At 33.4% G+C, this 13,206-nt stretch overlaps 1 protein-coding gene across 5 annotated transcripts in view; it reads right to left on the bottom strand.

Moving 5' to 3' along the window:
• LRRIQ1 (leucine rich repeats and IQ motif containing 1) overlaps positions 1 to 13,206 on the bottom strand; it is a 223,193-nt gene that overhangs the window by 15,587 nt on the left and 194,400 nt on the right. For 2 of the 5 annotated variants that reach the window (XM_061415659.1, XM_061415661.1), the window contains 2 exons: positions 12,263 to 12,323; positions 4,815 to 4,935 (listed from right to left, as the gene is read on the bottom strand). In XM_061415659.1, the coding sequence (XP_061271643.1) occupies positions 4,815 to 4,935; positions 12,263 to 12,323 (182 nt within the window). Of the gene's footprint in view, positions 1 to 1,391; positions 1,533 to 4,618; positions 4,936 to 12,262; positions 12,324 to 13,206 lie in introns of those variants that run through there. The other 3 variants (XM_061415662.1, XM_061415664.1, XM_061415660.1) reach the window with 2 other exon arrangements.

Below are 13,206 nucleotides of genomic sequence, written 5' to 3'. Positions count from 1 at the left end.
AAAGAGCCTCTAGATGAAAGTGAAAAAGGAGAGTGAAAACGTTGGCTTAAAGCTCAACATTCAGAAAACTGAGATCATGGCATCTGGTCCCATCACTTCATGGCAAATGGATGGGGAAACAGTGGAAACAGTGAGAGACTTTATTTCTCTGGGCTTCAAAATCACTGCAGATGGTGACTGTAACTATGAAATTAAATAAAAGACGCTTACTCCTTGGAAGGAAAGTTAAGACCAACCTAGACAGCATATTAAAAAGCAGAGACATTACTTTGCCAACAAAGGTTCGTCTGGTAAAAGCTATGTTTTTTCCAGTGGTCATGTATGGATGTGAGAGTTGGACTATAAAGAAAGCTGAGCGCCAAAGAATTGATGCTTTTGAACTGTGGTGTTGGAGAAGACTCTTGAAAGTCCCTTGGACTACAAGGAGATCCAACCAGTTCATCCTAAAGGAGATCAGTCCTGAGTGTTCATTGGAAGGACTGATGTTGAAGCTGAAACTCCAATACTTGGCCACCTGATGTGAAGAGCTGACTCATTGGAAAAGACCCTGATGCTGGGAAAGATTGAGGGCAGGAGGAGAAGGGGATGACAGAGGATGAGATGGTTGGATGGCATCACTGACACAACGGACATGGGTTTGGGTGGACTCTGGGAGTTGGTGGACAGGGAGGTCTGGCGTGCTGCGGTTCATGGGGTCGCAAACAGTTGGACGCGACTGAGCGACTGAACTGAACTCATACACTATTACAGAGGAATTTTGGATTTTCAGTCTCTGGCTAACTTTGAAAATGGACTATGTCTGGGAAAACACAGAGATAATATGAAGAAGGCAACTGGAAACCAAAACTAGGTGTATAGTGAGCAATATTTCATCAATAAATGTCTCCAGAAAGAATGAATGGATAAGAGGAACTATATTCTTACTAAGCTACATGTTTTAGCCCAAGGAACAGAAGACAGTATAGCACTGAGTTTGGAATGAGAAAAGATGGATTCAAGTTGTTGCTTTCCTTTGCTAAGTTTTTTTGTGCGAACGTTCAAATAAATACTTTAAGTCTCATTTATATTATCTATCAAAGAAAAATAATCATATAAGTCAGAAAAGACAATTAAAAGAAATTGGCTAAACTCTAAATTGCTAGAGCAATAGTGTTATTGTTATTGTAATGCATCCTTTAAGTATTAAGAGGGAAATGAATTGAGAAAACCAAAATCACTTAAGGATATCAAATATTTTAAAATAAATATTGTTTAAATCAGGAATTTTTTTGCCTAGTCATTTCACAATGGCACATTTTAAAATATGAATGTGACCTACTTCATCTATTTTCAAATCATAATATAGATTAGAAAATTTGGTAGTAGATTTCCTTGGCCTTGTGTAAGAGGGCTGCTGCTGCTGCTGCTAAGTCATTTCAGTCGTGTCTGACTCTGTGCGACCCCCACAGACGGCAGCCCACCAGGCTCCCCCGTCCCTGGGATTCCCCAGGCAAGAACACTGGAGTGGGGTGCCATTGCCTTCTTAGTAAGACCTAAAAGGATAAAAACAGAAACCTTAGGAAATTCTCTAAGAAAATACATTGTTACTTTATATGGATGGCATGGTCCTGCTATTATTTGATACACAGAAAAAGAAGACAACTCTACTTTGAAATTGTTTAAAAATAATACAACAGTAACAACACATACAATAACAAACAATATAAACAACAAGAACAATACTTTTTTTACTTACTACTAGGCAATGCATCACCATACTTTACGTATATTTTTACTGATTTATTCCTCACTAAAATTCCATGAGATAGACATTATACTTCCATTTTACAGAGAGTAAACTCATTCTTAGAGATTAAATAATTTACCCAAGGTCACATAACTTATCCGTGATAGTTGAGTAGGGATTTTAAACCTGAATGTATCTATTTTTAAAGAATATGTGTTCCAAATAATATAGTAACATTGAAAGAGAAATAACTAGAAAAGTTCAAAGGCTGAAAAAGTTTTATAGCTGTAACCCATAAACTACTCTCTAGATTTGGCTTGCGAAGCTGAAAGAAATATTTTAGCTTTAATAAGGTGACAAGATTTTGAGAGAAAGCTGGAGGAAAAGAGCTTTCAAAATACTGAGACTTTAAGTGGTTGGCCCAGGGCCATGGGGGCCTAGGACACAAAGACTCTGACAGTTAAAAGATTTCTCTATATAATAAGCTATGCCATTTTTTTTTTTTTTCAGTTAAAGAACTATTAAGAGGACATTTCTTTTAAGCTGAGCTAGTTAGCCATGTGACCAGATACTACAGACTTCAATATCTTACCTCAACTGATTTTTCTTTTTTACAACAACTACAAAGAACATTTACTAAGCACTTATTTTGAGACAGATACCATTCTGAATGTGCTATCAGTTCAGTTCAGTTCAGTGGCTCAGTCGTGTCCAACTCTTTTCGACAGGCCTCCCTGTCCATCACCAACTCCCGGAGTTCACTCAAACTCACGTCCATCGAGTTGGTGATGCCATCCAGCCATCTCATCCTTTGTAGTCCTCTTCTCCTCCTGCCCCCAATCTCTCCGAGCATCAGAGTCTTTTCCAATGAGTCAACTCTTCGCATGAGGTGGCCAAAGTACTGGAGTTTCAGCTTTAGCATCATGCCTTCCAAAGAACACCCAGGACTGATCTCCTTTAGAATGGACTGGTTAGATCTCCTTGCAATCCAAGGGACTCTCAAGAGTCTTCTCTAACACCAAATTTCAAAAGCATCAATTCTTTGGCACTCAGCTTTCTTTATAGTCCAACTCTCACATCCATACATGACTACTGGAAGTGAATGCACTATATTCGATCCTAAAACAATTCTGCAAGGTATGTATCTTTCCTATTTTAAGGATGAGAAAATTAAGTTATGATACAAATCTAGGCAAAGTGGTGTCAGAGCTCATATCCTTCACCATTATATTACATGTATGTTACAGTAAACTAGTATGACAATAGTTTGACAAAGAATTTGGCAAATAGTATTTATTCATATTCATTCTGCTCTTTAAGAAAAAATATTTCCTAAAGTGGCTTGTCTTAAATTGTCACCTAATGGACAGTTAGTCATTAGTAGTGTTTGCAATAATGTCATTTATTGACAACTAATGGAAACTACAGTGTGAATGGCCTTATTACAGTTTCTTAGAGAAAGTGTTAAGAAATGAACTCTCTATAAAGATCTTATATACTCTAAAATCTATAACTCAGTTTTATGTAAGTGAAAGATGAAGCTTGTGCATTTCAGTATAGTTGCTGACTGAGTTATTTATGTTTTAACATTCAGATAGTACATTTCAAACAGAAGCTTTGATATTCTGTAAAGTGAAAAGGCAATTTGTGTAAAAATTTTATTAGGTTTGTTTATTTTTACCCACACTACTTCAAAACAACATCATATGAGTTTGTAATATGCAATGCTTAAAATGGGTATGGCATTATTCACTATGATGTGTGGCATAGGTTGATTCTTTCTGAAATGTTTTATACATATATATAATATATATAAAATATATATATAACTTCTGATATTACCACATTTTGTTGCTGTAGAAAATTTGTATTAAAAGAATAATTTTACATAGGTGAATTAACCTAAAATATTTCTTAACCATATTGACCAGAGCAACCTTTCATGACCAGATTCTGGGAAATATTTGTACGTTAGATACATTAAAATTATTTTAAAATGAAATTAAAATTCATTAAAATAAATTTACATATAAATGGATTTAAATGACTGGAATCTAACAATGCCAAGCATCTGGAGGAAAAGTCAGAGAATCATTTTGACATTTTCATTTATCTGAAGAGCACTATCTGGATTGTTGAATTGTTCATATTCAAATAAATATTGACTTTGTGTGTATATAATCATACAATCAATGAGTAATAAATCTTTTTATAGAGTAACTATTACTTAAAATGAAGTGTAAATTAATATGTGGATTTCTGAGGTTTACTATATGTTGGCAATATTAACAAAATATTATATTAAATAAACCATCTTTTGTATTAATATACCATAACACTCTAGAAAACGTTTTGATATCTTTACAGTGTAAGTTAAATGAAGAGTTTGAAAAAGTTAGGCTTTCTTACTCTCAAATACCTTGAGATACAGATAGTTTTAAATGTTTACATTCTTTTCAGAGTTAAGAATTGCTTTGTAATTCTTGTTGAAACCATGATATATATATATATATATATATATATATATAGTTATAGTACCAAATTAATAAACGTGTGACAAGTTTTCAAATATAAAAAGTCATCACTAGTAAATACAAACTGTCATCTATTCAGTGGAAATAGTTTTTAAGAGCATGATTTTGACACTATAATGTTTAGAGGTCTGCTATTAAAAAAAAAAAATTCCTTGAAAACAAACTTGACTTACAATATATATTAAATAATGACAAAAGGCCAAAACACATTACTTTGATATATAAATCCAACATTTTACAATTAACCTAAACAAACTCTTTTAGAACTAAATGATCAAAGAATTCAATATGATCCATGGAGGGGTAGAGGAGTAAATCACTGAGTCACAGAATAGAATTAAAATAAAAACTGATGCTGTTAATTTAAGAAATAATTTAATTCCGTTTGTATCAAAAGAAGACATTCAAAGAAGGAAAAAATTCAAATGGATAGTTTTGGGCAGTTCTGGTTGCTGGCATCCTAACACTTATCTGTAAAAGAATGCTTGCTGGCATTAGTTTCCATCAATTCATTTGTGATTTTGAAATTAATTCTGAAGGAAACCACAACTTACTTGAAGATCCCGCTGAGTGTCTGTGTGCCAGAGTTTTTTTTTCTGTCTTCACAGACAAAGCACTTCCACTGGTCATGGAAAAAAGGTCTAAATCCGTGTCTTCTCTGCTTACAAGTCTTGCCTGGGAGCAATGGGAGAGAATGTATACAATCATGAAACAAAATATGGCATTTTCTGAATGCAGCTCACATTACCCCAAATAAACAAACAGGCTCTGTCAAACAACCTTCTTCAAAATGATACCACAATCCTTTATTGCTGCCCAGGCAGAACAAATGCACTATGTCAAAGCATTTTTTGCAAATAAGAGCCGATTTTAAAATTGAGGTTTGCTATTTGAGTCTGTACAACAAAAGAAAACATTTCAGTACAGTAATTTTGATGAAAATCAATCTTAAAGGCAACTGATGAAACTTTAAATAGCTTAACATCACTTATTTACCAAGGATATTATTTAATTCTTAATTGAATGTTATAAATGTCACATCGGATTATTTTCTGCAATATTCATGTTTTACCACTTATAAAATTCCCTGAAATGCCTTTCATCCCATATTTTTATACTACAAAGCCATGAAAGATCTCTACTTTCTCACTACAGTCATTATTAATGTAAAATACTATATGTTAAGTCTAATTTGGGAATAAGGGTAGACATATAGAAATTTCAAGATATTTTAAGGACATATGTATTAGATAATTTATTTCATCTAAAATTACTCTCTGAGCTTTCATTACTATTTTGGATTGAACTGAAGAGTTGAAAGAATCACCTCTTGGCTATAAATATTGTTTTACATAATGTCTAATATCATTAAGTAAGGATTTATCGGGATTTGGCCCCTAAATGGGAGAAAAATGCCATGATAGAAAGTAAAGCAGCCTCAAAGTAGTTGGAACTTCATCCAAACCACAGGATGCTTGAAATCCTGTGAGAAAGCATTGTCCTTAATATTTGATGTGAGAAAAATTTAGAGTAAAATAAAACCATAAAACATCACTGTGGTTACATAGCTATCCCTATATGACGTGCTACAAAAACTCATGAAACCAGAACCCAAAGATCATCTTCCTTCAAATTCAGATGTCTGCATACCCCCTCCCACCTTCTCTCATTGTTAAATCAGCAAGTTTGGTATTGGTGAACTCAGAGGAGAAGCCCTTCTAGGGCATTAGTCACTTTTTAAAATGTACCTGGGTAAGTGATACCATTGTTTCATCAAAAAAACCTCCGTAGAGAACTGTTTCAAGTGAAACGATGACTGGCTCACAATTTACACTTGTGATGTTTAGGGATGAAAAATGTTATACATTCTTTCTGGATTTTATTTCATTAGTGCACAAGCTTATGTATTTAATGGTCCCATTACTATAGCTCCATCAATACTGAGACATCACAAAAACCAATCAGGAATAAGGGGGAGTGAAAAAGCTGGCTTAAAGCTCAACATTCAGAAAACTAAGATCATGGCATCTGGTCCCATCACTTCATGGGAAATAGATGGAGAAACAGTGGAAACAGTGTCAGACTTTATTTTGGGGGGCTCCAAAATCACTGCAGATGGTGATTGCAGCCATGAAATTAAAAGATGCTTACTCCTTGGAAGGAAAGTTATGACCAACCTAGATAGCATATTCAAAAGCAGAGACATTACTTTGCCAACAAAGGTCCGTCTAGTCAAGGCTATGGTTTTTCCAGTGGTCATGTATGGATGTGAGGGTTGGACTGTGAAGAAAGCTGAGCGTTGAAGAATTGATGCTCTTGAACTGTGGTGTTGGAGAAGACTCGAGAGTCCCTTGGACTGCAAGGAGATTCAACCAGTCCATTCTAAAGGAGATCGGTCCTGGGTGTTCTTTGGAAGGAATGATGCTAAAGCTGAAACTCCAGTACTTTGGCCACTTCATGCAAAGAGTTGACTCATTGGAAAAGACTCTGATGCTAGGAGGGATTGGGGGCAGGAGGAGAAGGGGACAACAGAGGATGAGATGGCTGGATGGCATCACCGACTCGATGGATGTGAGTTTGAGTGAACTCCGGGAGTTGGTGATGGACAGAGTGGCCTGGCGTGCTGTGATTCATGGGGTCACAAAGAGTTGGACACGACTGAGCGACTGAACTGAACTAACTGACTGATCAAAGCAATACCAAGATTTTGGTGACATCAGTTACAAAATAAGGAAAGACATGCTAACCACATAAGAGACCCTCCTGCTGACTAAAGAGGCATTAACTATAAGCCTCAGGATTTTAAAATCAGGTTTTATTTGCTTCAATTTAATGACATAATTTCACTGCACCTATTTAAAAAGCAGAAATCTCACCCTCCTCCAGACAAGATGATACCTACATGTCAAGAAAGTATTTGTGAACATGTCTTCCAAAAATCTTGTTATCATCTAAGCCATTAACATCCAAAAGATTGTTTATTCCAAAACAGCAAACAGTATCGGTTATTAACTAAGCCAGATTATAACAGAATCAAATTTAGAAGTGAAATTTAACAATAACACACACTTTCACAATGGTGCCACCTCGCAGCTTAAATGCAAACCTAGAAATTTCATAGAGGCTAGTTACATGTCTAGCAGCATATTTAACTCAGCCACATATGTATTTATATTCAAATTCTACCTGTGAAAACACTGGTTTCAAATTGAACATCATCCTTCCTCTTACTGTTAAGGAGTAGAGAAATCATAAAGAAAATATATCTTTTCTTCTATGTCATGCAAAATGGATATACTATACATGCAAAATAGAATAAAATTGACCTTGCTTTTAATACTTGTTCTACAAAACTGTATGTTTAATCCCAAAACATTGTAATATTAAACATTCTTCACAGTTATAACATGATAAACAGTTTGTATCAGATCAGAATTTTCTTATGTGCAATACAATAGCAAATATTTAAATAGTGATTCTGCAAAACTCTCGTTGGTCTTTGTCTTCTGATTAGATCATGTCTGTAGCCTCATCTACAAAGTCTGTAATATTCTTTTTTCCCATATTTTCACAATGAAATGAGTGGTATGGATTCTGGAACATGACTTCTAAGCAAGTGGATCCTGTTTCACCTCCAAACCGAGCTACTTAATTTAAAATAGAGAATCTCTTCCATTTAATAAAGAACAGTCAGTTCTTTCTTCTGATTTTTCACAAACAAGATTTTATTAAATATTTATTTTAAAAGTTTGTATTTTTAGAAGACAAACAGCACACAAAATAAATACCTATTTACTTATTATGCAGTTATTTTTAAAAAAGAAATAAAATATTATAAAGTGAAATTCACTTGTAAGCTTTTCAGTTTTTCTACATATGTTTTGAATAAACATATTCAAAAGTTTTTAGAATATTATTTCAAAATTAACCTAACTTATTTTTGCATTTTGCTTCTTTCACTGTACATTACACCTGTGAAATACAGATCTAGTTCATTTAACTGTTTGAATAATATGCAAATTATTGCTAAATTACTGTAGATGCTATGAACATACCACATCATTGTTTGTACTATTTCTAGACATAATACCAGTGTTTTAAAAATATTTTTCTCTTTGATTGCAGAAAGCTGAGGTATGCATACCCCTCCATTCATAATACATTGTCATCATTGTGCAAACCCCTTCTCTTATATAATAAGACAGAGGCCTTGTTATGTAACATATGTGGGCATGGAAGGCACTGTAAATGTTTTATAGAACTATAATTTACAAGTAATAAAATGCACAGAACTTAAATATGAAGTTCAATCATTTTCAAAAATTTTCTTTTTGATTTACAACTCCCATAGAAGCTGCAAAAATTGGTACTAAGAGTTACTTTTATATCCTCCACACAGCTTGTCCAAATGATATCTTGATAATTCAAGTTCAATTAATAAAAACAGGAAATTGACATTGGTGCCATACTATTACTAAACCATAGACCTTATTCACCAGTTTTCACACGCACTATTTTTTTTTTTTTTGGTTTGTTTACGCTTCTATGACATTTTATCACATGTATAAATTCGCATAACTACCACCACAATCAGAATAGACAATTATTCCATTTCTCCAAACAAGCTCTTTGTTTTCCCTTTAAATTAATTAATTTAATTAATTAATAAATTAATACCTTCCCCCTAATCTAATAACCGGCAACCACTAATATATTCCCCATCACTATAAGTATGTAGTTTTGAGAATGTTATGTAAATGAAATCATACAGTAAAGAACATTTTGAAATTGTCTTCTTTCACTTAGCAAAACGCTCTTGAGATCCATGAACGTCTTTGTGTATACCATGAGTTTATTCTTGTTTGTTGCTTTTTGTTCCTTTTTGTGTATCTGTTGTACGTATGTATCACCATTTGAATGAGATTTGGATCATTTCCAATATTTTCAGCTATCACAAATAAAACTACTATGAACATTTATGTATAAGTTTTTGATTGAACATAAGTTCATCTCTCTAGAAAAAGTGCTCAGGAGCAAAACTGCTGAGTCAAATAAGTATATATTTAACTTTATGAGAAATTGACACTATTTTATTTTTTTTTTACAATGGCTGTACCCTTCTTCATAGGGACTTCTCTGTGGCTCAGTGGTAAAGAATCTGCCCGTCAACGCAGGCTATGCGGGTTCAGTCTCTGGGTTGGGAAGATGCCCTGGAGTAGGAAGTGGCAACCTGCTCCAGTATCTTGCCTGCAGAATTCCATGGACAGAGAAGCCTGGTGGACTACAGTCCATGGGATCACAAAGAGCTGGACACAACTTATTGACTAAAAAACAACAACAATTCATGCATATGGTATATGTCTTTGGTTTTTTATAAGCAATGTTTGATAGGTTATAATTGTAAGGGCCTTGCACATGTTAATGTTAACATTTGTGATTTAACTCTACCGCAGTACACCTCCTTCTGTTTTTTTTTAAATTTTATTTTATTTTTAAACTTTACATAATTGTATTAGTTTTGCCAAATATCAAAATGAATCTGCCACAGGTATACATGTGTTCCCCATCCTGAACCCTCCTCCCTCCTCCCTCCCCATACCATCCCTCTGGGTCGTCCCAGTGCACTAGCCCCAAGCATCCAGTATCGTGCATCGAAGCTAGACTGGCATAATCCTGTTTTTTTTCTTCCTTCAAAGGAGTTGTTCCTGAGAGCCTTCCCCAGTAAACATCCTACATTCAAATATCAGAATCTGAGTATATTTTCTGGAGAAATTAAACTATGAGTGTCTTCTGCAGGAAAATGCTAGCATTTTGGGAGGATAAGTTTAATAAGCAATGCAATTGTCTAGATCTATGACATGACTTCTGATATATATTTGGAAGTAAGTAAAATAATATCTTGTTTGCATTTTTCTCATTCTTGTTTGTCATACAATAACTTTAATCTTGTTTGGAAGACAGAGATATTATTTATTAGCTTCCTCAAAACCTATCATTTGAATGTTTGATTATGTCTAATTCTGTCCTCACTTTTGAAGCTCAGTGACAAAATATTCTAGATGATATTTATATTTATCCCTATATTAAGAAATAACTCCACCGTCTTTTGGTATGCCTTGTTCTGATATGATGTCAACTGTCAATCTATCGTTCCTTTGTAGATAAACTTTCACAAATTTTTTATGCTGTCTAATCCAGGGTTCATTTCAAAGATATTATTTTTTATTTTCAGAATTTATAATGGCCTTATTTGTATATCCATCTCCCTCTAATTAAAATTTGATCATTTTTTGTTCGATTATTTTCTGCCCTTTTATTATGGGTGGTATTTTTATGTCTTTGAGGATCTTATGGTAGCAGCTGTTGCGGCTTTTTAACATTTCAAGATTTTCCTTAGTTATGGCCTGGTCCCAGTTGTACAATTATCTGCACAAGTTTCCTACAAGTAGGGTGTTTTAATTCCCCAACACTCTGCAAGATTTCCACCCAACCTGGCCTTCAATTAGCCCAGTATCCTTTTAGTGTAAATCCTTGATCCATTCCTCTGTCTTGACTCAAAAAAAAAAAAAAAAAAAAGTCTGTTCTACTACTACCACTTACCTTGTTTGGTATTCAGCTGTTCTTCAATATATTTTTTTTAAAAAGTATTTATCATTGCTATGTATTTGTCATACATTCGTGGGTAGTGTGATATAATGGGATATGGAGGAAGGAGATTAATGTCAAAGGGTTAATCTCATAGAACCATTGTGATTATTAATCTACCCAATCTGTTTTCATTCATTTTAGAAGTATAATAATCAAATGTAATATCCCTTCCTTTATTGTGGCATTTCTTGGCACTTTATATTTCTGATTTTTGCTCCAAAGTGGCTACTCAAAAATCTGTGTGAGAGTGTTAGTCAATAATATGTAGGGTGTTAATAGCCTGAGGTACCACTTTTCCTAGGGTAATCTTCATGTGACTCTGCCAGAGGGATCTCTATTAAAATGCAAGAAAATATCTGTTTAGTGATTATTTCAAATATGTGCATTCTTCTATAAATATTTCCATAAGCACATTAATTTTAACATTGTCCTAATTTTTCTCCTCTTTCAGGAAAACTCCTTGAATGAGTAATCCATAACAATAATGAATATAACTGCTCTGGATATGATAATATTATTTCCCATTAGAGAATACATTATTTTTTTATACAAAATTCTACATGGTAAGTTAACTTATAATCAGTTTTCTTGGTGAATGTAGAGTTTGAGCAAGGAATATTCATTGGTTGATATAAATGGAAGGTGACATAAAGTTAGGATTATTTGATGCCCTTCATTTTCACATGCCAAGGAGGTCACACACTTCTGTCATTGGTCAGGGTACCCTCTTTTCTGGAAATTTCTGGAAACACTAACATTTCTTGTTTGGGGACTCTGTTTCTCCAGACTCCATACTGGCCACTCTTCTGTTAACATAGGCTTCCTTCTGATAGCATATATTTCAGCTGACTTTTGAAATGCACATGAGTTATATTGTCTAGAGTATACACTCTGGTCACCATGTTAGAACTTGGTTGCTCCTAACACTCCAACCATTTACACTTTATTACTTACAAAAGTTGTACACACAACTACTTTTTAATTTTTACCTGGTTTGATATTTTGAGTCATGAGTGTGCTTCGCTGTTTCCCTCAAGTATCCTCCTTTTAAAATAGTCTAGACAATAATATTGTTTTATAATTTCTTGCCCAGAGTATCTTTTAAAATATAGTAGCATCTTGTTATTTTAAAATCTACCAGATAAACTATTTTAAGATGACATCATATTTTAAAGTCATATTATAAGCCAAGAAAACATGGTACTATTTTAATATTTAATATTTTAAGATTATCCCCAAAAGATGCAGTTGTGGTATTTTCATAATTTATACTACTTATTGACACATCTTAAAGTGCCATCTATTGAGTACTGTTGTCCACACACTTTTTCTGAACTTTAAACACATTTCTTACCACAAGCTGAACTCTTCCACCATTACGTACGTCTGGATCTAACTCAGGCAAGAAGTGCTTGCTGCATAATGACAAAAAGAGAAATCATATTATTATATCAATGTAGAGGAAGACTATGAAAAACATGCCCAATTAAAAGTTTGAGAAAAATCAATAATATACAAAATGGAAATAATTGTTTTCTTAAATTAGGTGAAGACAAATATATATACAAATTTATGTCTTTTCATAATTACCTTAAAATTCAATTTGACATAAATTTTAAATTTGCCAAACATAAATGCATACACAGATAAAAATAATCTGCAAGTACCAATAATCTTAGCTAATAAATTATAGAACGGGTAAATATTGTACCACATCTACTTATATATCTTACTTATAAGAAAGGCAAAGCTTCTTATTTAAAATAGGTCTGGTATGTTTAGTGCATTATACTAATGCTCACAATTAACTTCTGTTTAAGGCTAGAGCATTCATATTTGGCTTTTCAAGAACTTCTGTTTTAGAAAAAATTTTTTCTTAAAATATTAATACTTAAATATTCCTTTATATATTATATTTTCAAAGGAGAAAATCCACCAATAATTGTCTGTTGCATTATATGTTTAAATATAACTAATTAAGGAGTAACTGATGTTGTTAAATGTTTAAGTATCTTAAAAATACATCCTGAAATGTTTTGTTTGTATTTTTCACATTATCTGTACAGATGCTTTTAAATCTCTAAAGAAGATCTCTTTCATCTGGTTAATATAGATGGTAAGCTATGAGTTATGCTACATTTGGTTATAGTCCTAAAATATCTTGTTATGAATTATGCTAAATCAATTAATACCAGCATAAATAAACTGTACTTGCATCAATAGGAACACTCAGCAAAATAAAAAAAGCCTCAAATGTTGATTGTTTTATTCCTACTTTCTTTGCTCACAATGAAATAG

This window comes from Bos javanicus, chromosome 5, assembly GCF_032452875.1.
Source record: "Bos javanicus breed banteng chromosome 5, ARS-OSU_banteng_1.0, whole genome shotgun sequence".
NCBI lineage: Eukaryota > Metazoa > Chordata > Mammalia > Artiodactyla > Bovidae > Bos > Bos javanicus.
Note: the sequence above shows the minus strand (reverse complement) of the source record. Positions and strands in the feature narration are given on the sequence as shown.